Here is a 24,072-nt window from a genome sequence, read left to right on the forward strand (position 1 = left end):
TCTGTCCTTCTCGGACTAACTTATTTCACTTAGCATAATACCCTCCAGTTCCATCCATGTTGCTGCTGGCAGGATTTCATTCTTTCTCATGGCCAAGTAGTATTCCATTGTATGTATAAACCACATCTTCTTTATCCATTCATCAGTTGATGGACACTTAGGCTCTTTCCGTATTTGGCTATTGTTGAAAGCGTTGTTATAAACATTGGGGTACATGTGTCCCTAGGCATCAGCGCTCCTGTATCCCTCGGGTAGATTCCTAGCAGTGTTATTGCTGGGTCATAGGGTAGTTCTAGTTTTAATTTTTTGAGAAAGCTCCACTCTGTTTCCCAGAGCAGTTGCACCAGTTTGCATTCCCATCAGCAAGGCAAGAGGGTTTCCGCTTCTCCACATCCTCGCCAGCATCTGTTGTTTCCTGATTTGTCCATTTTAGCCACTTCGATTGGTGTGAGGTGGTATCTCAGTGTGGCTTTGATTATTTATTTCCCTGATGATGAGTGACGTTGAGCATCTTTTCATGTGTCTGTTGTCCATCTGGATGTTTTCTTTGGAAAAGTGTCTATTCGTGTCTTCAGCCCATTTCCTCACTGGATTATTTGTTTTTTGGGTGTTGAGTTTGGTAAGTTCTTTATAGATTTTGGATACTAGCCCTTTATCCGATATGTCATTTGCAAATATCTTCTCCTATTCCATCGGTTGCCTTTTAGTTTTGCTGGTTGTTTCCTTCTCTGTGCAGAAGGTTTTTATCTTGATGAGGTCAATTGTTCATTTTTGCTTTGGTTTCCCTTGCCTTTGGAGATCTGTCGAGTAAGAAATTGCTGTGGCTGAGGTCAAAGAGGTTGTTGTCTGCTTTCTCCTCTAAGGTTTTGATGGTTTCCTGTCTTAGGTTTAGGTCTTTCATCCGTTTTGAGTTTATTTTTGTGTCTGGTGTAAGAAGGTGGTCTAGTCTCATTCCTCTGCACTTTGCTGTCCAGTTCTCCCAACAACCCCATAGATTAGTTAGAAATGTGTTGCCCAGTTTCTAAATATTTGAGGGAGCTTACAAATATTTTTCTGTTCTCAGGATCTGATTGAATCCCACTGTTGTGTAAAGAAACCGTTCGTATGGTTTCAATCCTTGTAAATGCATTGAGCTGTGTCTCACGGCCCACAGCACAGGTCATTTTGGCAAATGCTCTGTGCATACGCCGAAAGGTGTGTACCCCCAGCAGGACATCAACCAGGCCATGCTGGGTGGTCGTGCTGCTCACTTCCCCTCTGTCCTTAGGATTGTGTCCACTTCTGCTCTGGGACATTGAGAAAGGAGTGTTGAAACCTCTGTAATCCCAATCTTCCTCTGCTCTCTTCAGTTTTCTGCCAGGCTACTGTACTTCATGTGTTTGAAGTTCAATTGTTAGGGGCATAAACACTTAGGGTTGCTCTGTCCCCTACATAACCCATCAAGGTTATGTAGTGTCCCCATTCCTTGCTGGTTATATTCTCCACTCCAAAACCCACTTTGATATCAATATGGCCACTCTTGCTTTCTTTTCATCAGCGTTAACATTGGTGCCTCTTTCTCTTTGACTTCAGCCTGTTCGTGTCTGTATACGTATAGTGGGCTCCTTGAGGACAGCACATACATGGCTCTGTCTCTGTTCCTCACTGAGAGTTTCGACCACAGAGTGGGGTTCGGGTGCAGGTGGCTTTGAGTCTCTTCTCCCATTGTGTTCTCCTTGACCCCATGCTTTTTCCCTCTCCCCCTTCCTCTGCCTTCTCTTTGACCAACAGATTACTTTTTTCTGATTCCATTTTATCTCCTTGTTCTCTCTCTCTCTCTCTCTCTCTCTGCAGTTGCTTTAGTGTTCATAGTGCACATCTTTAATTTATTACAGTCTGTGTTCAAGAACTGTGCCGTTTCACATGCAGGCAATAAACTCACAACGGTGCACTTCCTTCTCCCGTCTGGGGCTGTGAGTGCTACCACTGTCACGCAATTTACTTCAACATTTGCTAAAGATCTCTTAATATATTGTTACTACTTGTGCTCTAAGCAGCCAATTATCTTCTAAAGTCATTTTAAAATAAGACAGGGGCACCTGGGTGGCTCAGTCGGTTGAGCGTCCAATTTCAGCTGAGGCCATGATCTCACCATTCATGGGTTCGAGCCCCACATCAGGCTCTGTGCTGACAGCTCAGAGCCTGGAACCTGCTGCGGATTCTGTGTCTTCCTCGATCTCTGCGCCTCCGCCACTCACGCTCTGTGTCTTTCTCAAAAATAATAAACATTAATAATAATAATAATAATAATGATAAAGTCATTTAAAAATAAGACGAGTACCTTCTTTTTCCCATTTCTGGTGTTCTCCATTCCTCCGTGTGGATGTGTGTGGGTGCCGCATAATTTCCCTCTGCCTGCGGGACCCCCCCCTCCACTGCCCTGCAGGAGGGCTCTGCAGCCGCCCCTCTGGCATTTCCAGGTGGGCGATGCTGCCCTGTCTGCTTTGGGTTTTCTGTCTTCTTCGCTTGAGGGCTGGTCACCCTGGCCGTTGCGTGCAGTCTGCCGGGCCCTCAGCGTTTCCTCTTTGTCGCTGCCACGGCACCTGCACAGGGGATGCTTTGGCCTAGTTATCTTCATATTTCTTGTGCTTGGGGTTCATTGAGTTTCTGGGTTCCATGGGTGTACAGTTTTTAACGAATTCGGAAAAATTTGGCCATTGTTTCTTTGACAACCTTTTTCTCTTCCTCGCCTCTCCTGGGACTCCAGCGACACACAGGCCCCCACTGTGCTGTCCCTTTTCATTCTTTGTGTCCTGGGACCCTCTTCCTCATGCTTAGTCTTCAAGTCCGCTGATCTTTGCCCCGCAGACCCAAGTGGGCTGTTAACCCCACCCGGCTATTTTTCCGTCTTTAGAAGCTCCGTTTGTGTTTTCTCTGTTTCCCGAGGCTCCCCGACACAGCCGTGCCCTCCTCTGTCTGCTTGAATATGGGAAATACAGTGTCTCTTTTCATGTGCTTGCCCATGGACATGACCAGCGGTGGCGCTCATGGCTCTAAGGACTGTCTTCTCCCCACCACGGGTCACCTTTCCCTCCTTTCTGGCATGCCTGCTGGGGTTTTCAATTGAGTGTCAGGTACTTAATTAGATGAAATTTATATTGTAAGATGCTGGCTTATTTTCTCTTTTAAATAATGTTGGGTTCTGTCTCAGGATGCAATCTAGTTAGTGGAGACGATTGGACCCTTTCAAAACTTGCTCTTATGCTCGGTCAGGTGGAACTCAGTGTGATCTGTGATCACTCAGTGTGATCTAGGCTCAAGCAGGCCCCACAATTAGGGCAGTTTCCTTCTGAGCACTCTGTCCGGTGGCCCCAACTTCCAAGGTCTCTGCTCCCCACTCACGCAGGTGACCCCCAGGGCCTGTGTGACTCTGGGGACTGGTTTGCCTGCCCCCTCTCAGCGGCTTCTTCTGCCTCTTCTTAAGTTCCTCAAATGTGTGCATGGAACCCTCTGCCCACCTCCTAGCTCTCTCCTGGGCAGTTCTTCATCCGGGCTCTGCCCTGGAAATTCCAGCTGCTTCGGCCTCCCCGCCTCTCCACTTGTTTCCTCCATCAGGGAGACCGGGGGCTCTCTTTGGTTCCCCTAGTGCTGCGGCCTGCAGCCCCTCCCTTCACCGGAGTCCCTTTCCTCCAGAATCACCGTGTCTGTCTGCCTGTCACACCATGTCCAAAAAGCAGTGCTTTGTTTACACTCCGTGTTTCAGTCGTTTAAGGAGGGGCCATAAACCCGTTCTTATCAATTCATCACGGCCTCATGCTGAAGCCAGTGACATGCTCTGGTTTTGACCCATGTGTTTATTCTCTACTCCGTTAGAGTGTGAGCCTCGGGAGGATGAGAATATTTATGGGACATGGGGCCTCTCGGAGACTATTGGCAAATAGGGGGACCAAACACCCAATCTGCCCAGAGAGGTGGCCTGCTTGGATCCAGAGGTACTCCATCTCCTTCAAATGAAGAAAGAAAAAAAAAAAAACTTTTATGGTCAAAAAAACCGTGTGTGTGTGTGTGTGTGTGTGTGTGTGTGTGTTTCACATTAGAAAAAAATGGAAAAGGGCGCCTGGGTGGCTCAGTCGGTTATGCCTGTGTCTCTTGATTTCGGCTCAGTTTCATGAGGTTGAGCCCCGTGTTGGGCTCTGCACTGACACCGTGGAGTCTACTTGGGATTCTCTGTCTCCTTCTCTCTCTGTACCTCCCCTGCTCGTGCTCTGTCTCTCTCTATCTCAAAATAAATAAACACGAAAACAAAACAAAACAAAAATTAAAGAAAAAAATGAAAAGTTTAGGGCCCATGAAAATCCTAAATTTTGCCCAAAACAGAAGAAAACTAAATGTTGAGAAAGTTGTATATTAAAAAAAAAAAAAAACCACAATTATTTAATACTGATATTATTATGGTGAGAGGGGTCCGTGAAATAATGGGATCCTTTCAAGGCTTGATTTTTCACTTTTCTAGATGGGACCAGGTGTGGGGACGGAAGCCCAGAAATGCTAGGTAAAACGCAGAAGTCACTCAACAGGGAAGGCAGGGCCAGGTGGGGACGCAGGCAGACTGAATAGGGAGCCGGGTCCAGGGGTCACTGCGCTCCTGGGGGTGGGGGGCGGTTGTTCCACGCAGCAGCTCGGTTGAACTGGGCTCAAGGAATGAGGGGCCCGGTGATGGCGGGGGTGAGCAGGCGAAGACAAGCTGCCAGAAGCAGGGAGAAACCCAAGATTTGGGTGGGTGACAGCGGCCAGATCCCATGGAGGTAGTCCCTGAGCGGTGCGCGTGCATCTGAGGGGATCGCGTGGATGTCACTGGGGGGCAGCATACATATCTGGACGTGGCTGGCTCTCCGCGATGCCAGGGCTGGGTGGGGTTCGAGTCCACGGGGAAAGAGGAACCCGGAGGCGGCGGGAGGGACGAAGCTGGACAGGACCTTGGACGGAGCCTGAGCGGAGAGGCGGCGGGCCTAGGGCGGAGTCGGGACTGGGCGGGGCTGAGGGCGGGAGCGAGGCGGGGCTAAGGCGCGGGCAGGAAAGGGGATAGGCGGAGCCTGGGCGGACCTAGGGCGCGGGGGAGGGGAGATGGGCGGAGCCTGGGCGGGGCCTAGATGAAATAGAGTTGGGGGCGGAGTCGGGAGGTTCCAAAGCCGGCCGGGAGCGGACCGGGGGTGGCTGGGGCCTGTCCGAAGCCGGCCGGGGGCGGACCGGGGCGGGGCCCAGGGTCGGGGAGGGTCCAAAGCCGGCCGGGGGCGGACCGGGGCGGGGCTGGGGCCGGTCCAAAGCAGGCCGGGGGCGGGCTGGGGCGGGGCCTCCTGCGGGGATGTCAGGCCTGGCTAGCAGTTTCTGGAGGCCGCAGAGGGGCATTCAGGCGTGGTCACTGCGGGGCGCCCGTCCGGTCGCGCCTTCAGACCCAGGGAAGAGCTGGCGAGCGGCCGCGGGTGAGTCCTGGGCGCAGCGGAGGCTCAGCGTGCTGAAGGTCACGGTTTAGGTTATCCCGAAACCTCCCCCACTCTGCTTGGGACCGCAGTCTTCGGGGCGGGGCTCGCGGGCAAGGGGCGGGAAGCGGAGCAGCCAGGTCAGTCCTCCCTCCGCCGCACCCTGAGGGTGACTCTTGGGAACTGGGTTGACGGGTTGGTTTGCTGTTCTCCGGAGGGGCGGAGGCTTGGCCCCCTGGGACGGGACGCTGGGCCCCGAGAATCCCCGCAGGGGGAGGGGAGGGAAGTCGTAGTCCAGACTCCCCCCACCCCCCGGCCAGAAGTTGGACGTGTCCATCCCGAGCACCATGTAGGGACCGGGGAGTTCCTCCTGCTCTCCTGCCCGCGTGGACGCCCCAAGCGCATTTCCCCACAGGCTGATCAGAGCCTGTTCCTGCCAGGAGCTCCCGCCGGGCCAGGACTCAGACCTGAAGCCCAAGTAAGACTGGGCTCCGGAGGTCTTCCCGGGAGAGCGGCCCCCGCCTCGGCCCTGAAAGTAACGGAAGTGGGGGACCCACGCAAGGACACCCCAGGGGCAAAGCAGAGGGGAAGCAGTGAGGAGAGGCCCACCCTGGGGCCTAGTGGTGCCCTGGCCGCTCACCTGTACTCAGGGCCCTCGGTGAGGAGGAGCTGTGTGGCAGGCTCCGTGGGGCCCCTGCATGAACCCTCCTCCCCGCACCACCCCTTCAGCCTGCACGACAGATCTGTTTGTAGACACCAGTCTCTCCACTTGGACTGTCCCCCCCCCACCCCCCGCCTCCTTCTCTTTTTGTGTCCCCTTCTTCAGGAAATCTTCCCACCAGCACCCCTGCCCGGGTCCCCTTGGGTAACCACCTCTTTTGTCCTCTGTGCAGGGCCGCAGTGCCTCCAGTAAACCAGGAGCTGGGGAGGGCAGGGGGCTGTCTGACCCGCTCTGTGCCCCGCCCCTGACCCAGCCTGAGTTGAAATCAAGGACCAGCTGCCATTCAACTCCCCACTGCCACTCTGTCCTCTCGCCTCCATCCATGGCGCCCCTGCTCACCCTGTTCCTCGTGGCCCTGGTGGGCCTCCCTCTGGGTAAGATGGAGAAGAGACAGATGGACAGACCCTTGTTGGGGGCAGGACGGCTGGGAGTGGGGAGGGAGGCCAGGCTTCCTAAAAACCACCTCTGCCTCCAGCTGTGCCGGGGGGAGGGGATGGGACCTGGGGCCTGCCGGGCTGGAGGAGGGGCCTCCCCCCTGTTGTGCGACCCCCATCCAGCTCCCACCCCATCCCCCCCGGCCCCCAGCCCAGGCTCTGGACTGCCACGTGTGTGCCTACAACGGCGAGAACTGCTTCAATCCCATGCGCTGCCCGGCCATGGTCACCTACTGCATGACCACACGCACTTGTGAGTCACTGGGGTGCCCCCGGGGAGCAGGAGGGGGTGTTCTGCCTGCCCCTAGGAGCGGCGGGGTGGGGGGGGGGACTGAGGAGGGAGGCCCCACCTGCCCTGGGGTTCTTTCTGGGAGCACCTGGCTGAGGGAGAGCCTGCCCTAAAGGCCCTGCATGTCAGAGTCGGGCCAACATGGGGTCCTAGCCCAGCTCCCCCGTGCAGACTACACGCCGACCAGGATGAAGGTGAGCAAGTCATGTGTGCCCAGCTGCTTCGAGACCGTGTACGACGGTTACTCCAAACATGCCTCCACCACATCTTGCTGCCAGTATGACCTCTGCAACAGCGCTGGCCTCGCCGTGCCGGGGGCCCTGGCCCTGGCCCCCATCCTCCTGGCTACTGTCTGGGGTCTGCTCTAAATCCCTGCCCCCCACCAAGACCCACTCAAGGACGGAGTTCTGAGAGGCACAGCCCTACCTTTTCACCCTGCGTCCCCCACCCACCTGGTGCCCTCCCCCCAGCCACACCCGGGACCGTCAGCTTCAGGACTCGGGGGCTCGCGGCCTGGGGCCTCCTCCCAGACCAGGACTTTCATTCTCAAAAGGTTGATGTGGGACCAGCCCTCCCAAAGTTGTCTGGCCTTGGTGGGAGAGCTCGCCCCTCCTCTGCCCAAGGAGGGGGGTGTCTGGCAAAATGTGCTGCTCAGTTGGGGTTCTCAGTTGGCTGAGGAACACTGATTTGAGGGGAGACTTGGCCCACCCTCCTGGCAGCTGCCGCGGTCTGCTCAGTAAGGGTGCGGAGGGGTGGGGGACAGTAGGGACCCAGGATGGGTGGGGGCACCCTAGGAAGAAGGGCTTTCTGGAAGCGCACGAGGGCTGTCTCTGTGGGCATGTGAGGAAGGCCTTTGTCCCTGTCAGCCGTCCCAGGTAGTTGTGCAGGGAAGTCCTGTGTCTCCAGGCGGCCTTGGGCAGGGGAGGGGGCGGGCCGTCCTGAAGAGAGCCCTGAGGCCCCCCAGCCCCAGAAGCCTGGTGAGAGGTTCTTCCCCTTCTTGCCAGGCCAAACCCTTGACCTGCCGCATGCCCCACCCTGGCCTGACACTGCAGGCACTTGGCAGGGCAGGCAGGCTATATTTGGTGGAGCCTGAGAGCTGACCGGGGGCTATTTTTGGCAAGGAGAAGGTGGGGCCAAACAGCTTGGCCTTTCAGCCCTCGCCTGCCCCTTCACGGGAATGGGTTGAGCAGCAGCACGCATCCCGGTTGGCCTGGGGTGGAGGGGTGAGTGGGGCGGGGCGGGGGGGGGGGCGTGTTCCTAAGAAGAGAAAGAGGAGGTCGGGGACAGAGGCTGGAGGAGGCAGGGTCTGAGATTCAGACGACCAGGCTCCCTCCAGAATCCCAGAAGTCCCTCTGCACCTTCCAATCCAAAGCACCACTGTCCACACCCACTCGTGGCTGGTCCCCACCTGCTCTGGCCCGCGGGCCTGGCTGAATGAGAGCCGGTGAGCCGGCCCCGGCCCAGAGGCTGAGCCCACCAGCCTGAGGGTCTCCATGGGACCCTTCACCCTCTGACTGCCCAAGGGGAGAAAGAGAAGTCCTCCCCGGGCTAAAGAGCTCCCTCCTTGATTTGGGGAATGGTCTCCAGGTGCCCCCAACCCAGTGGGGTATTGGGGACTCTCGGGGGCCCAAGAATGGGCATTATTAAAGGGTACCCAGCCTAGGTGAACCCCATCTCTGGCCTGGTTTAGGAAACAAGAGTCACCCAGCAACAACAATCCTGGAAAGGGTGGCCCAGGAAACATTGGCCCTCCTTCCAGTGAAGTCAGACTGGACATGCGACATTGTGGCCCAGGTCACACGGGGCCTGAGCGTCCTTACCTAACCAGTGTCCCCAGCTCAGCATCTCTGGAGGGGCCCAGGAGTCCCTTCAAAGCTGGCTGGGCCCAAGTTGGCAGCATTACAACAAATGCCTGTGTGGTGGGACAGTCCCCTGGACTCAGAAGCCCTTGCCCCGAAGCATGGCCCTGATCGGGGAGCCTGTGCTAGAGATTCAATCTGGAGAGCTCCAAGCTGTGATTCCAGATCTCAAGGGATCAGGATACCCTAGGAGAGCCTGGGCCAGCCTGGGTAGGGGTCCTCAGGCCGACCTGGTTGGACCTCCCAGAAGGTCTGGGAAGATGGGTCTCATCCTGGGCCAAGAGGCCCGAAGGAGCTGTACCCCAAGGAGTGTGAGGTCAAGAGCTCAGCCCCCACAGGAGACTTGGGTGTCTCCTCCCCCCGAGGACCGATCCTGTGTGAGCCCTTCCCTGGGGAGGCTGGGAGCAAGCCAGACCGCCGCCCTGAGCTCCCACAGATCCAACGAACCCCCGGGAGTGGTCAGCCTCCTGGAAGTGACAGCACTGCCCCCACAGAGCTGGCTGGAGGGCCAGCACAGGCCTCTGGATGTGGAAGGGGTGGACATGGGCCTCCAGCCCTAGCCAGCCTTGACCTCCTCACTCAGTGGGAGAGGCTTGGGAGCCGTCGTTAAATCGCTTGTGTAAGACCTTCGTCCTGGGCCAGCTGGCATCGTAGGCCAGAGCTGGGAGGGGCACGGGATCAGTCCTCCCTCCTCCATCACAAGGGGGATGAAGTTAGAGCCTCGCGTGTCCCCCTGTGGGCTCCGGGGTCACTGAGAGCAGGGATCCAGCGAGCTGGGCTTGCCATGGTTTGGGGGTGCCCACACCTGCCCTCTGCACCCCTCTGCCCGTGCTCCGCCGCGACCTGGTCCAAGGCCAACACCCACAACATCGCACCAGGTCCCCCAGGACCATGCCACCCCCTCCACCGCCACAGACAGGGCTCTGCCTGGCCCGGATGTCTCTGAAACCCAGCACAGAGCCCCCGGAAAGCCCTCAACCAATAGTGGGCCAGGCCCTCAGTGGGAAATGCCAGTGGGGATGTCGCCGACGAGGATGGTAACCCACATCTGTCTGGTTTCCCTGTGGTCGTGGCTCTGAGCGCTCCACGACCACCCTGCAAGGTGGAAGCCATTATCGTGCCCCCTTTGCAGGTGAGGAAACTGAGGCACGGAGCAATGATGTGGCGGCCCGCCCGGCAGGCTGGCTGGCCACCTCGCCCGACCCCCACAGGCCCGCCCCACTGTGCACTGTCTTCTCCCAGCAGCTAGGAGCTTGAGAGGGCGAAGCCCAGGAGGTGGGTTTGTAAACGGAAAACAATCTTAGCCTGTGAAGTCATTACAAGAGTTTAGGGTCAGGAAAGCTTCGCAGGAGAAAAGTGGAACCAGAGATCTGAGAAGCCGTGAGGACCAGCGGCAGGGCGACTGGCCCGCCGTCTGTGTCCCGGGCCGTGGGCTGGCGTCGCCGACGGGGGAGAGCGCAGGGGCGCCAACGTGACTCCAGGATCCTTCCGACAGAATCGAGCACCCACTGGGTGTGAATAGATGCTCGGGCTCCTCAGAGGTCTTTGTGGTGTCTCAAAGCGGCCTGGGGGTCCCTCGTGCTGGCTGTGCTGTGTCCCCTCCTGTGGCTGTTTTGTGCCTTGTCCTGGGGCACAGCTGAGAAGCTGGGGCTGTGGGCGCTCACCTAGAGACACCGGCCTTGCGCGGAGAGAAGGCGTCAGGAAGGTGTGCGTCCAGGGCTGAGGTGCCCTGCTGGGCGGGGGGCAGGGGGCAGCACCAACCACGTCGTCATCCCCTTTACAGCGGCCGGTTTGTTCCGTGAGCATGTATGTTGTTCTTGCTTCTAAACCTCTGGAAAGGGTACAAAGAAAGGGAGAGGCCTCTTTCTGCCTCGTGCCCTCTCAGTGCGTTTTGTTAGCTCCCACCACTGAACTTGCCGGGAGTTCCCTGTTCACAACTCTGAGCCTCCGTTGTCTCACTGATAAAATGGGAACGACCGTCCCCGCCGAGCTGAGGCCTCGTGGGGGTTAACGAGGCTGTGGGTGTAAGTGACCAGCACACAGGAGGCCTCAGATGGACAGACGGATGGATTGACGGGTGGCGTCCCTTCCCTTCGTCACACTTCCCAGGCCGTGTCCCTGTCAGACGCTAATGCTAACTCCTAGCCCTGACCTTGACCTTGACCCTGACCCTGACCGACACAAGCATCCGCCTTCTCCCCAGAGCTCCCTCCTCTGCTTACACTCTGCACCCGAGGGGTCCGCTCCGTATCTCACGGAGTGAGTGAATAAATGGATGAATAAATGTGTCTGCCCTGCTCTCTGTCCTCACCAGCCACCTTGGTCTGAGCTCAGGTCCACCTTTTGGGTCTGGCATGGCTGGTCACGCCGGCTCTGTCTGTCCCAGACTCCTGTTCACCTTGGCTCATCCAGTCGACGTCGGAGCCCGGACGGACGCAGGCAAGGAGACGACCCGCGGGAGGGGACCAAGCAGGACGGGAAGGAGGCGGGCCCAGCAACTCACCCAGCCCACCCTTTGAGAGGGGCCCCTAGAGAACGCTGGTGGGGGGAGGCGGGACCCCAGGAACCCACCTAGCACCCCAGTCTTCTGGCTCCTTCTCCATCCCTCCAGCCCCCAGCCCTAAGGAGCCCACCAGCTAGAGGGGTGGACAGAAGCCACCCGGGAGCCAGAGCAGACGCACGGGGATCCCCGGACGGTGGGGCCGGCTCCCCATGGACAGCCACCTGCACTGCCCCCGTGGTGCCCCAGCCCCGACAGCTCTTAGCAGAGCGGTGTGGCTCGTGGGTCACCCTGGCATGTCTGGCTGCTGTCGGGTGTCACCCGTCACGGGACCCTTTCAAATACCTTTCTGCTCTCCCCCCACCGCGGGGGAAAACAGCTGCAGGTCTTGGGCCCTGCGGCGTGACCACAGCAGCGAACGTGAGCCCTCAGCACTCTGGCCAGGCGGGCGGCTCCCAGCTGCCACTCGTGGGCAGAGGCCCACCGGACAGGCGGCCGGCTGAGGAGGCGCATGCTCCGGCCCTTCGGAGGGAAGCTGGTCACCTGACACCCCGGGGGCAGCGCTGGCCAGGGCTCCGGCCGGGCTGGCCTCAGCTTCCTCGGCGTGTCTAGGGGGAGGGGTGACCCTCCCGCGGGACACGAGAGGCCGCGTGCTGCCTGTGCCTCCTTGCCGGGTGGGCTGGCGTGATCCCCGCCCTACGACCGGGATTATCCTACCTGCTGGACAGGGAAGGGTTGATGCGGTAAACTGGGCTCGCCCTCCAGCCTGGGGGCCGGGTGGCCCAGCGCCGCGTGGGCCCCAGCCTGGCTCCGTGGCTGAGTCAGCTGGCAGGCGAGTCAGACGGCGGAGCCCGGCTGGTGCAGGGTGGGAGCGGCAGGTATAAGATGCCAGCCTGGCTGCCCGGGGCACCAGCCTCTCTCCGGGACACCATGCGGCTGCTCCTCGGGCTCCTGCTGGCTGCTGCCCTGAGCCTGGAGCTCGGTGAGTCCCGGGTGCCGCCTCCACCCCCCACCACTGCTCTAAGCCGGTCCCCCAGCCTCAGCCACCACCGAGCCCCGGGATGTGGCTTCCTACCTCAGAGGACCCCGGTTCCTGCCCCCTTGACCCCCTTTTCTGGGGCACCGGCCCCGCCTCACCAGCCAGCTCCTACCCTCTGCCCGTGGGCAGCACCCGGTAGTTCCCCCCCGGCCCCTTCCGGGACCCACAGACCCGTCAGCCGAGCCCCGAGCACTGTCCTTGTGCCCTGTAAGAACCGCCCGCCTCTCTGTGCCCTGCCCCAGCTCGACACCCCTCCCCCGCCGACCTCCCCCACAGGCCTCTCCAACTCAGCAGCGATCCCCCCTCCACCCCCCCCCCTGCACTGAGTCTGACGGCCCTCCTCCCTGGCCGGCACTGTCTCCTGGGCCCACCCTCTCCGGGCCCCCTCCTAAGTCCCTCCTGCTGGGACCCCGGCCTCCGCTCCCTCGCTCTGGCTTCCATCTGGGTCCAGTCACCTCACTCGGGCCATTTCCGCACTCAGCTGGGCCCACCTCCTCCATCGCTGGCCCCGGCTGGTCGGCTCCAGGCCCTTCGGGCCGGATGCCTGCCTCAGGGCTCCTTGGGGACATCTCCCTCAAATGGGGCTGCGCACACCCGGCCTCATCATCTTTCCTCCTGGCCGAGGTGGATGGCATCTCCGCTCACCCACCCAGATGCCCGAACGAACCCAGCTGGGCCCCTGACCCAACCCCGACCGGCCCCCGGCCCCCGGCCCTCACCTGGCCAGGCCTCTGTTTCCACATCTGGGCTGGCACCCTCCTCGCGGCCATGGCTTTAAATGAGATGGACAGAGGGAGTGTCCGGACAGCCCCTGGCGAGGGCACAGGGCTGCACCCACCACCCTCTGGGGTCTGCCAGTGTCTCTACCTGCTGGGACCCTCCCGACCATGCCCGGGCCCTGTGCAGGCCCTCTGTCCGGCGGGGAACGTATGTGAGGCTTGGGGCCCGGGTCTCATCGATGGCCCCTAAGAACTGCTCCTGGGTCACCAGTGCTGACGGACAGGGGTTTGGGGACCTGAGCTCCACACGGGGAAAGTCTTTGTCACCGCCGGGACTAGGTCATGGCGGGGGGAGGGGGGGGTCAGGTGGCATCTGGGAGGGGCCACCCACAGACCCCTCCTCCCTCCCCTGGCTTAGCCCAGGTCCAGTGGATCACAGGAGCCCCACAGGCCACATCATCGTCGGCGCCCTCTCCCTGCTATCCTGGGAAGCGCACTCCCCCCAGTCCGCACACCAGTCCCGGTTTAGAGCCAACAGGGGCAGGGTGGGAGGTGTCCTGCCTGCTGCACCGATCGGGAGACCACACAAGCCCCCGGAAGCCTGCACACCTGGCCACCCTTCCCCCTCCCTCCTTTCTCCCTCCCTTCCTTCCTCCCTCTCTCCCTTCCCTCCTTCCTTCCTTCCTCCCTCCTTTCTTCCTCCCTTCCTTCCTTCCTTCCTTCCTTTCTTCCTTCCTTTCCTTTTTCCTTCTTTCCCTCCCTCCACAAACTTCTCCTCAGTCCCACTAGGTACAGAGGAGGGGTGCTATGTGAGGGATGCTCTGGGTCAGAAGAGTGGGCGAAATGCCCGCTCGTGTCCGTCACATCGGAGGCAGCGGGGATGGGGAGCCAGCCCTGAGTGAGACCACGTGGGGGCAGGGACCCCATCACCAGGCTGGGGCAGAGGCATCAGCAGATCGTGGTGGGCGTGTCAGACGAGGAGCCATCAACTCTGCCCGGAACCGCAGGAGACCTCCCTAGCGGAGTGGCACATGAGCTGGGCCTGTTTTGCCGGAGAGCAGAAGGCACAGCATGGGCGGCGCAGGGAGGCATCTGGGGGTGGGGGGTGAGCAGAGGAGAGCAGGAGGCAGGAGCTGCTTCTCTCTCGCTGACGCCCTGGAGACCCAGACTGCCCGGGTCTGCCGGTGACACTCCCCTGTCTGTCCACTAGGTGGCGGAGTATGCAACGTACCACACCGTCCTCAGGCCTGATGTGAGGGTGGCTTCAAGCAGCTTTGCTGGGCTTTGTGACAGGAACCGTCACCTCTCCTGGTCACATGTGGGGTCTCGGATTGCTCTGTGGGGCTGGCGGGCGAGTCTAGGCTGACGGTGGGCGCCCCGCCACGGTGGACACGTCCTGTCTCCACCTCCGGCTCTGTGGCTCTGGGAGGGCACCGCCCACAGCCCCCGGGGTGGGGGGGGGGGAAGGGAGCAGAGGGTGAGGCCGGGAGGGGGCCGGGAGCCCCTGCCCGGGTGTGCGTGCGAGTGCCCGTGCGTATGTGGTTTGGCTCAAGTGTGCCGTGCACCATCAGGGTCAAGGACCCGGGCCTGAAAGTGTGCCGACCCGGGGCAGAGCCAGGGCGATGGGGGGGTGAGGCCGGAAGGGCTGACCAGGGAGTGATGGGGGGCGGTGAGCGTGTTTTCCTGGACTCTGGTGCGAGCGTCCTGGGGCGCCGAGCCTGCACACGGCGAGTGGGGGCAGTGCGCGCCTTGCGGCTCGCCCCGCTGGCCCTGCGTTTGTGCCCAGACGCGCGGGCAGCCAGGGCAGGGCCGGGCGCCGTGGCTCGACCTCCTGCACAGAAGCTCAGGAACCAGAGAAGGGGGGGGGGGTGACGGGAACTGTGGGGAGGAGGGGGACAGAAGGACAGACAGCCAGGCAGGCAGAGCGGCTGTGGGGCCCCACGCAGTGCCCACGTGGGAGGGCAGAGCCGGCAGACATTTATGGAGTGAACTCAGTGTTCCAGAAGAATCTGTGATGGCCTCGCAGAACAGAGCCATGCTGGCCTCCCTCCCGCCTCCCTCCGGCCCTTCACTGCCCAGCACACCTGCCACCCTTGGTCCCCACTCCCCACGGAGGCCGGCAAGGCCCCGTGACTTTAGCCACTTGAACTAAGGTGCCGGTGGGCCTAAGGGGGCCTACCCAGGCCGCCCCCCCCCCAAGGTGAAAATGGGCATGGTGGTGTCTTGGGGAGCCCTCACCACCTTCCCTCCATCCCAAACTCCCTCAACTCTCAACTCCTTCAGGGTGCGGCCCTGCTCCGCTCCCCTGGGATGTCACAGAGCAAGCCCAGAGGACCCCATCCTGCCCCCACCCCGGGCCAGCGCTCTCCTGGCTGGGGGACTCAGAAGAGCGGCCTCCAGTCGTAGCACCCATCCAGTTGTGGTCCCAGGCCTGGCCCCCGCTTCCCGTGAAGAGCGCGGTCCCACGGGCTGGAGCCTCGGGACCTTGCCCGGCCCCGGGCTGATGCTTCGTACATGGTGACCTTCCCCCACCCCCCCATCTGGGAGGTCTTGAGGGCTCGGCACCCCAGGATGCGGGGCTAGGGCCCTGAGAATGACAGTGGGGCGCTGGGTAGGAGTAGCGGGTGCTATTAGGCAGGACTTGCCCACACCTGTGTCCCCGTCTGTCCATCCACCTGTCCCTCCGCCCGCGGCTACAGCCCAAGCCTTGATGTGTCACCAGTGCAAGGACTTCGGAGGGTGCACCCGTGCGTTCAGATGCCCACGGAACTCCAACTACTGCGTCACCATCGCCACCCGTGAGTGGGGCGCGTGTGGGGTGGGCCAGCCGTGGCCCCTTTGCCCAGAAGAGAGCCAGGCTCAGAGGGGGCGGAGCTGGTCCAGGCTCCCAGCAAGTCAGGAGCAGGGCGGGGGGAGCACCCCCTGGCCTCAGCCCCGGAGAGGGCCCGAGGGAGGGGGGCTGCGCTGGTGGCCGGTGGGGCAGGGGGCACGCAGTGCAGAGGCTCAGGGAGCCTTCCGTCCACCCCAGGGGTCCCCTTAAGCCTCATCGACCTGCCTATGGTGACCAAGTCGTGCCAGACCGGCTGCCCCGACATCTCTACCCTGGGCCTCGGCCCCCACGTGTCCATTGTCTGCTGCCAGTACAGCCTCTGCAACCATGACTGAGCGCCCCTCCACCCGCAGCCGCTGCCCCTGCTCACAGAGCCGATGTCGCGCCCCGGCCCCCGGGCAGACCCTGCTCCGCCCGCGGCTGAGATGGGGCCCCCGGGGCCGGGGGGCGCTCCAGGAGCATCCCGGGCCACGCAGGGGGGTCAGGGGGCCCAAGGGTGGCACTGCGTGGGTCTGAGGAAGGGGGAGGGGCCCTTGGCAGGGGGCGGGGACTTTGGGGGAAGCAGGGGAGAGGATGGAAGGGACAGAGCAGCCAGGTGAGAGGGTGAGGCTGGAATCAGCCCCCACCACAGGTGCACCCGCGCACACTAACCCACACCCCCACGTGCACACACACCCATACACACGCACGCACACAGAGACACACACTGGCACACTTTTAATCATGGCTCCCACCAGCCTCGGGCCGCAAAGTGGAGCACGGGTCCCCCTACCTCCCCATGGGCTCACCGCCCGGCCCTTTCCTTGTTCTTACCCCGGCCACGTTCTCCCATGTTCTTGAGAAGACGTGGAAAAGCCGGTGCAGTGCGGCGACGGCGTCCTAGCAGAGCAAGCGACCCCACACGGAGGTGCAAGGAGGGCCCTCGGCCCACGGGAGAGGCCCCTACGAGCTCCCAGGTGGGACTGACCGTGGCCACCACGGCGGTCACAGGCCGGAGAGGGGGAAGCTGACCCCGCGGGAGAAAACCACGCTGGCTCCCGGCCTCCACTCCCCTCCTATCGAGAGGCGGTCCCACTGAACCCGAGCTTTAAATGTCAAAAGAGAGATTGTCAACACGATAGACGGCTCAGCATAGAAAATCAAGACGCGTTCTTCGAGCAGCTACACGCGGTCACAACACGCCCCGCAACTCCATCCCCGGGGCACACACCCGGAGAGATGAACACTCACACGTTCACACCGCGCTCACGGCAGCGTCGTCACAAGAGCCAGACGGGGAAGCCGCGCCCAGCGCCTCAGCGGACGAGGGGACAGACAGACTGGACTCCCCAGGCGCGGGGATGTTTCCAGAGGCACCGCCACGGCGGGGACGGGCCCCAGGGCTTCAGGCTGAGGGAAAGAGGCCGGATGCAAAAGACCACCTCCTCTGTGAGTCCATTTCCACAAAATGCCCACAGCAGGCAAGTAGGCCAGGAGGCGGGTGGGTCCCTTTCTGAGGTGAGGAAAGTCTTACACTGACGGGGGGCGGTTGCACAAATCTGGGAGCACACCGAAAACGCTTGCAGTGGGTGAATCGCGTGCCATCAGAAGCGCATGCATTAAAAGCTCTTACAAATTAACAAGAGAAGGAGGATTTCGGAAATCAAAGCAAGATTGAAAATCCAGACTGAGGAAGAGTCATGATTCCACACAAATCTAAACAGAATGACAGGAGGGGCTCCTGGGCGGCTCAGTCAGTCAAGCGTCTGACTTCAACTCAGGTCATGATCTCGCGGTGCATGGGATCCAGCTCCGCGTTGGGCTCTGTGCCGACAGCTTGGAGCCTGGAGCCTGCTTCAGATTCTGTGTCTCCCTCTCTCTCTGCCCGTCCCCCACTTGCCCTCTGTCTCTCTCTCTCTCAAAAATAAAGATTTAAAAATTTTTTTTAAATTAAAAAAAAAAAGAAAGGGACAACGTAAAAGCAAGTGGCACTTTAAATGCAGGGGAGAGGGGCGCCTGGGTGGCGCAGTCGGTTAAGCGTCCGACTTCAGCCAGGTCACCATCTCGCGGTCTGTGAGTTCGAGCCCCGCGTCAGGCTCCGGGCTGATGGCTCGGAGCCTGGAGCCTGTTTCCGATTCTGTGTCTCCCTCTCTCTCTGCCCCTCCCCCGTTCATGCTCTGTCTCTCTCTGTCCCAAAAATAAATAAAAAACGTTGAAAAAAAAATTTTAAATGCAGGGGAGAAACAGAGAGAAGCGGGAGGAGAGGGAAAGCCTGGAAGCCAGCCCCGTGCGCGCTGTGCAGGGTGCTCCCTGGGGCAAGTCGGCCGCGTGCATGAAACTCTAAGATGCCCCAAGAATGTTGCTGAATGCTGGCCCCTGAAATGTCACCCAGACGCCTGTGGACGGGAGGGAGTGCCCGCCCCCACAGAGCCACCGCCTCCCGTGGTTGGTTTAAGGCAGGTGCCCCAACGTGGGGGCCCGCCGAGGGCTGGGTAAGCACCCGATAAGACCTTCAGGCTTCCCAGGCAGGGGTTCTGAGTCTGGAGGTACAACTGATGTCTAACGGTTTTCGTCGGAGAGCGGATGGGTCATTCCCCAATGCCTGCAATGGACAGTGGCCATTTGCCAGCTCTGCCTTCCTGCGAATCTCCTGGAAGGGTCAGTGGTGATGGAGAGCGGGGAGAAGAGAGCCTGACCAGGGGGACAAGGAGCCCCGTGGCGCGGGGGGGACATGAAGGTTCCCAGCTCTGTGCCTCCGAGCACACGACCCACAGGGTGTGGCTGCAGTGGAAGGTCCCCGCCGCGGCGTGGACGCGTGCTGGTGCCTACCAGCACACGTGTGCCCACGCATCAGGGCACCTCCCGCAGGGGCCTCAGGAAGGGCACGGCACCGAGGGTTCCGGGCCTGCCTTGGGGAGAACTGCACCCTGTGCACTCCCTTCACGGTGTAGAAACATCGGCTTACAGGGGAACCGCTGAGCGGGAGCCTGGGCCAAGACACCCCTCTGCCTTCCTGGGGCCCGAAGACACTGCCCAGAGGAGGTCACCCACAGGCAGGCCGGAGGGGAGGCCATGCCGTAGATGGGGCAACAGCAGAGGGGCCCTGACTCCGGTCACACGCTCACCCTGACCCCGGTCACACCCTCAACCCTGACCCTGGTGACACTCTGAGCCCTGACCCTGGTCACGCTCTGAGCCCCGACTCTGGTCACACCCTGAGCCCTGACGCTGGTCACGCCCAGAACCCTGACCCCGGTCACACACTGGGCCCTGACCTGGAGGCTCCTGGTAGAACAGAGGGGTGGCTGGAGGCCTCTCGGCTGGCATCCTAGACAGAGCCCACCCAGACCCTGCCCGGGTCACATCCCTCCCCGACCTAGGTGGACAGCTGACACTTCGCGGCCGGCTTCAGCCTGGCTGCCCAGGGATCAGGCGGAAACCGCGGGAGGAGCGAATACCGGGGGCCACGGGTGTGTTCAGGAGGGAGGGCACAGGCGGGGCCCTCGGGTCCGAGGCCGAGGGGTTGGGCTGGTGTGGCTGCAGCAAAGGAACTGGGCTAGACCAGGAGGAGCCTAGGGTGTGTGCGGCCGGTGTCTGATCCGGTTAGCCACATCCAACATCAGCGCCGAGCTGCAGCTGTGCGGTGTGGTGAAGTGTCAAATCAGACAAGCCCGGTCGCCGTCTCGGCTTCCCCAGCCCAAGCTAGGTGACCCGCCCAGGGCAGCTCCCGCCAAGGCCGGGAGCCCCTGACCCTGTGTCCCGAGTACAGGCGGTGGTGGCGTGTGCCTGGAGGGCCGCAGCGAGGATGCTACGACCCAGCAGGTGAAGTGGCCGACATGCGCCCGGTGCTAAGGGTCACCACGCGCCTCGTCCTCAGGCCCCGCCAGTCCCCGCCAGGGACACACAAGCGCCTCCAGCTCCCTGGAGCCCATCTCAAGGGAAAGTCCAGAGACCATAGAAAGGCGGTGGGGTGGGGGCGGGGGGAGTCCCCAGACAGTGAATTTCAACCACAGGAGAGCAGGGGGGAGGGGAGGGGAGGGAGAGGCGTCTCTGGCGGTAGGAAGCAGAGCAGGGGCAGAGTCTAGGAGGGACCAAGGTTTGGACCCTGTGGGAGAAGACGGAGGAGGTGGGTGGGGTTGCAGCGTGGCCCCAGTGAGTCTGGGCACCACGGCCTTGACCGCCCGGCAAGAGGCCGAGGAACCTGTCAGCAACCCTCCCCACCCCACCCCAGCGTTCCCCGTAGCTGCTGTGGGCTTGGTGGAGGGTGTGACGGGGTCCCAGGCGGAGTACATCCTGTGGAGGCTGACGTGCAGGCACCCTCGGGGGTGCACGTGTGCACGTGCATACGCGCGTGAGTTTGCACATATGTATATGTGTGCAAGTTTGCACGTGTGTGCGGGCTTGTGAGTGTGCGTGTGTGTGCACGCGAGAGTGCACACGAGTGTGTGCGTGTGTCTGGCATGCGTGTGTGCACGTGAGTGTGCACTGTGTATGTGAGTGTGCACGCGTGTGCAGGTTTGTGAGTGCATGTGTGCGTGTGCGAGAGTGCACACGAGTGTGTGCGTGTGCATGTGTCTGGCCCGCGTGTGTGCACATGAGTGTTCACTGTGTATGTGAGTGTGCACACGTGTGCAGGTTTGTGAGTGCATGTGTGCGCGTGCGAGAGTGCATACGAGTGTGGGCATGTGAGTGTGCACGTGTGCGGGTCTATGAGTGCATGTGTGCACATGCGAGAGTGCACACGAGTGTGTGTCTGGCACGCGTGTGTGCACGTGAGTGTGCACTGTGTATGTGAGTGTGCACATGTGTGCGGGTTTGTGAGTGCATGTGTGCGCGTGCGAGAGTGCACACGAGTGTGTGCGTGTGCATGTGTCTGGCACGCGTGTGTGTGTGTGAGTATACGGGGGGAGCAGTGGCTGGAGCCACACTTGAGTCCTGTCTGAGCCTTGGGCAAGGCCCTTCCCATCAACTTCCTGACCTGCGCTGGGGCCCCGTGAGCCCTGCCCGAGGGGCAGACCCTTTGGCTCCATTAGAGATCAAGGTGTGCCTGCCCCTCCAGTGGACACCGGGATTAGCGTCCCCAAGGCGATCCTGGCCCTTCCCCACCTCCAACCTCCCTCCAGGACATTTTTGTTGACCCGGCACCTTCCTGTCTTTGTCCCCTTAAGCCTCCGAGTACACCGTGGCTGGTTGTCCAGGCGGCAGTCCGCCCCCATCACTGTGCCCCACGAGGGGGCGTCCCGGGGCACCCTGGTAGCATTCGAACCCAGACCCGGACTCTGCCCTGGAGATAGGCATGGGGACCCAAGGCGGAAAGGGTGCCGGGCAGAGGCAGGAATGGGGGAGGAAGGAGAAGATGGGGGGCCCAGGTAAGGGAGTCACAGGGAGGTGAGGGCCCCCAAACGGCAAGGAGGGGTCATCAGGGGCAGGGAGGGGCCCCAGGCTGTGGGAGGTACGGGAGTGGGGAAGGGGACAGGGAGGGCGGGAGGAATGGGGTGTCGGGTGGAGGCGGGAGGGGCCCCAGGGGGCGGGGGGTGGGTCTCCACGCCCCAGCCGCCCACAGGAAACCCAATCGCACTAATCTGCTCGGCTGACCGGTCGGGTGGCTGCGCCGGTGTCTGCTACCCCTCGGGCAGGCCGAGGGTGAGGGAGCAGTGGCTGCGGCGTGAGGACTGGACCATGAGGGGGGCACGGCCGGTGCTGCTGGTGCTGGTGCTGGCGGCCTGCAGCGGCGAGCTCGGTGAGGGGTGCAGGCAGAGGGGCCCGAGCAGAGGCGAGGCGGGGCGGGGAGGGGGGTGAGTGCGGAGGGAAGGGCAGGGCCCTCAGCCCAAGCGAGGCAGAGGTGGGTGCAGTACCAAAGGGCCTGCGCCCAGGGCTGGGACTGGCTGGGCTGGGGCAGCAGCAGAGGCCCCGGTGCCAGCTGGGGACCTGCCTGTCACTGGGGGCCTCGGGCCGCAGAGGGCACCGTCAGAATCGTGCTCCTTGGTTCCGGGGCCACGGTGGAGGCGGGCCTTGAGAGGCGTCTTGGGAAGACCAGGAAGGCTCTGGGAGGTCCGAGTCACCAGCTAGGGGAGACACCCCAGCCCCTCGGGGCCCCCACACCCAACCAGGAAAGGAGCTGGGCGGAGGGGAAACTGAGGTCAACCTGAAGACAGAGGGCCACACGGTGGAGGGGAGGGCCCTGCGGCCTCACTGGGCCGGGCGGCCAGGCCCAGCTGGGCTCCTGCGGTGGGACGGGACCCGGCAGAGGAGGGGAGGGCAGCACACCCGGGGGCCCCCCCCGGCCTGACCTGCCTGGCCCCTGGGGCCATGGCTCTCCCCGCCTCTGCTAAGCCGATGCCTGTGGATGCACACAGCCCGCACACCTCCTCACTTGTTCCCGAGGCCCCACTGCACCCCTCGGTCGGGTGCTGCTCTCTGCTGATGAGGACCCCGAGGGGGTGTCCTGCCGCACCAAGGCCCTCCCTGACCCCGCAGGCCCCCCCCTCGACGCCTCCCGAGCTGCCCAGTCCCCACCTCGGCCCGCCTCCCCTGGGAGGGCACCTTGTCCCCAGCCTCCTGCCCAGACCTCTTGAATCCTCCCAGAGTTTCGGTGGGCGGGCACCCCCCGGGTGGCGTCATCCCCCTCGAACCTGGGCCTCCAGGACAGAGGGCTGGGGAGGGGCAGGGCCTGCCTGACGCGTCCTTTGCCGCTTCTCACCCAGTGGGGGCCCTGAGATGCTACACCTGTCACGAGCCCACCAGTGTGTCCAGCTGTGTCACCATCGCCACCTGCGGTGTCAACGAAACCATGTGCAAGACCACCCTCTACTCCTTGGAGATAGGTCAGCGGGTGCTGGGCGGGGCAGGGCTGGGGTCCCAGGGTCAGAGCTGCCTCCCGGGTGTCACCCCTGGCCAGCTGTGGGGGCCCCGTGCACAGCACGCAGCCACGGCCCCAGCCGTTTTGCAAAAAGGGCTTTTGGTGGAAGCACTTCGCCCCCCCCTGCCCCTGCCCCCCTCTTTCCTTTAACGGAAACGCACCTTCAGCCTTGCTCGAGGCACCTGGAGAGGAACTGCCTCATCCAGCCAGGAATCCCCGTGTCAGCCGCTGTGTCCCTGGCACGTAGGACCCCCACGGTGGCGGAAGGAAAGAGGAGGGGGACTGAGGTGCAGCAGTGACCCCCACCCCCACCCCCACCCCGGGTCACGGGGCCACGCCTGGGGGCCCTGGGGTTCGGGAGCTGACCGGGCACCCAACGTGGCCCACAGTGTACCCCTTCCTGGGGGACTCCACGGTGACCAAGTCCTGCTCCAGCAAGTGCGTGCCCTCGGACGTGGACGGTATCGGCCAGACGCGGCCCGTGTCCTGCTGTAACAACGACCTGTGCAACGTGGGCGGGGCGCCCGCCCTGGACGGCCGCCGCAGCCTGGCCTTCGTGCTGGCACTCCTCCTGCTCTGGAGCTTTGGACCCTAGAGCCCTCCCCACCCCACACACCCCTGCAAGCCAGCCCCAACCGCTCTTGAAGAAGCACCACCCCTGCACCAGGCGTCCTGTGTCTGCTTTTGGGTGCCCTGCCCACGGGGGGCCGGGGGGCCTACAGCTGCGTCTCCGGCTCCGTCAGCCTCCTCCTGTGTCCCCCGAGGTCCCTCCCCAGCCCCTCCCCTCCCCTCCCGGTCTGCCTCTGGGCTGTCTCTAGGGGCCTCCTCTCCAAGTCCCATGACGTGGTAAGCGAGGACAGTCACTAGGCCCGTGACACCCACGCAAACCCTGTGGGGGAGGGGGCCTGACTGGGATGGGGCAGAAAGGGGGACCCCGCAGGCAGGGCAGCACCTGCCTGCCAGGGCCGGGTCACCGGTGGCTTCTCGGAGGAGGGGCCCTTAAGGCCAGGCTTTGGATGACTGAGACATTGGTTGGGTAGAGGAGGGCAGGCCAGGCGGAAGGAAGCCCCGGGCAGGAAGAGTAACCTGGGATCAGGGATCAGCCCACGAAGCACCCACCGCCCGCTCACCTGGCCCCCGAGCAGGGCTCTTCCCTGCCCGTGCTGACACGTTCCCCTATGTTGGGTGGCGGAGAGGGCCACCAGGCACGTTCTGCCTTCTCCAGGCTCACCAGGCCCCGCTCCCCGGGTGCCCAGGGTGGCCCAACTCCAACGCGGAGGGGACCTTCATTCCACTGCGGCCTCAGGCCAGCACAGAATCCTCCAGACATTTTCCCAGGAGTCACCTGTCCGGCAGGCCTCTGGTCCCCAGGGACCCCCAGGCCTGC

At 62.1% G+C, this 24,072-nt stretch overlaps 3 protein-coding genes across 5 annotated transcripts; all 3 read left to right on the forward strand.

Moving 5' to 3' along the window:
• The first annotated feature begins 5,325 nt into the window (after positions 1-5,325).
• On the forward strand, positions 5,326-11,047 carry LOC112859701 (ly-6/neurotoxin-like protein 1). Of its 3 annotated transcripts, none has more exons than XM_086695493.1 (4): positions 5,326-5,459; positions 6,350-6,551; positions 6,763-6,864; positions 7,072-11,047. In XM_086695493.1, exons 2-4 carry the CDS (start codon positions 6,500-6,502, stop codon positions 7,266-7,268), a joined length of 351 nt encoding a protein of 116 aa, XP_086551619.1. In that variant the 5' UTR covers positions 5,326-5,459; positions 6,350-6,499; the 3' UTR covers positions 7,269-11,047. The 3 variants fall into 3 exon arrangements, with proteins under 3 accessions (XP_086551619.1, XP_086551618.1, XP_086551620.1); XM_086695492.1 differs by lacking the exon at positions 5,326-5,459 and adding an exon at positions 5,912-5,934; XM_086695494.1 differs by lacking the exon at positions 5,326-5,459 and adding an exon at positions 5,977-6,114.
• A 146-nt stretch (positions 11,048-11,193) lies between these two features.
• Positions 11,194-16,326, forward strand: SLURP2 (secreted LY6/PLAUR domain containing 2). The gene is made up of 3 exons (XM_086695503.1): positions 11,194-12,241; positions 15,717-15,815; positions 16,046-16,326. Exons 1-3 carry the CDS (start codon positions 12,145-12,147, stop codon positions 16,180-16,182), a joined length of 333 nt encoding a protein of 110 aa, XP_086551629.1. The 5' UTR covers positions 11,194-12,144; the 3' UTR covers positions 16,183-16,326.
• A 5,103-nt stretch (positions 16,327-21,429) lies between these two features.
• LYPD2 (LY6/PLAUR domain containing 2) lies at positions 21,430-23,338 on the forward strand. The gene is made up of 3 exons (XM_025923008.2): positions 21,430-21,566; positions 22,531-22,650; positions 23,075-23,338. The coding sequence occupies exons 1-3, from the start codon at positions 21,506-21,508 to the stop codon at positions 23,278-23,280; spliced, it is 387 nt and encodes a 128-aa protein (XP_025778793.1). The 5' UTR covers positions 21,430-21,505; the 3' UTR covers positions 23,281-23,338.
• Positions 23,339-24,072: the final 734 nt, after the last annotated feature.

This window comes from Puma concolor, chromosome F2 (assembly GCF_028749965.1).
Source record: "Puma concolor isolate L17-30 chromosome F2, mPumCon1.1.hap2, whole genome shotgun sequence".
NCBI lineage: Eukaryota > Metazoa > Chordata > Mammalia > Carnivora > Felidae > Puma > Puma concolor.

Excerpts from the sequence above, each read along its gene's own strand:
- LOC112859701 (XM_086695493.1), top strand. The coding sequence starts at position 6,500 with ATGGCGCCCCTGCTCACCCTGTTCCTCGTGGCCCTGGTGGGCCTCCCT. Across the intron at positions 6,552-6,762 it reads CCTGGTGGGCCTCCCTCTGG|CCCAGGCTCTGGACTGCCAC; the intron begins GTAAGATGGAGA and ends CCCGGCCCCCAG. Across the intron at positions 6,865-7,071 it reads CTGCATGACCACACGCACTT|ACTACACGCCGACCAGGATG; the intron begins GTGAGTCACTGG and ends TCCCCCGTGCAG.
- SLURP2 (XM_086695503.1), top strand. The coding sequence starts at position 12,145 with ATGCCAGCCTGGCTGCCCGGGGCACCAGCCTCTCTCCGGGACACCATG. Across the intron at positions 12,242-15,716 it reads TGCCCTGAGCCTGGAGCTCG|CCCAAGCCTTGATGTGTCAC; the intron begins GTGAGTCCCGGG and ends CCGCGGCTACAG. Across the intron at positions 15,816-16,045 it reads CTGCGTCACCATCGCCACCC|GGGTCCCCTTAAGCCTCATC; the intron begins GTGAGTGGGGCG and ends CGTCCACCCCAG.
- LYPD2 (XM_025923008.2), top strand. The coding sequence starts at position 21,506 with ATGAGGGGGGCACGGCCGGTGCTGCTGGTGCTGGTGCTGGCGGCCTGC. Across the intron at positions 21,567-22,530 it reads GGCCTGCAGCGGCGAGCTCG|TGGGGGCCCTGAGATGCTAC; the intron begins GTGAGGGGTGCA and ends CTTCTCACCCAG. Across the intron at positions 22,651-23,074 it reads CCTCTACTCCTTGGAGATAG|TGTACCCCTTCCTGGGGGAC; the intron begins GTCAGCGGGTGC and ends CGTGGCCCACAG.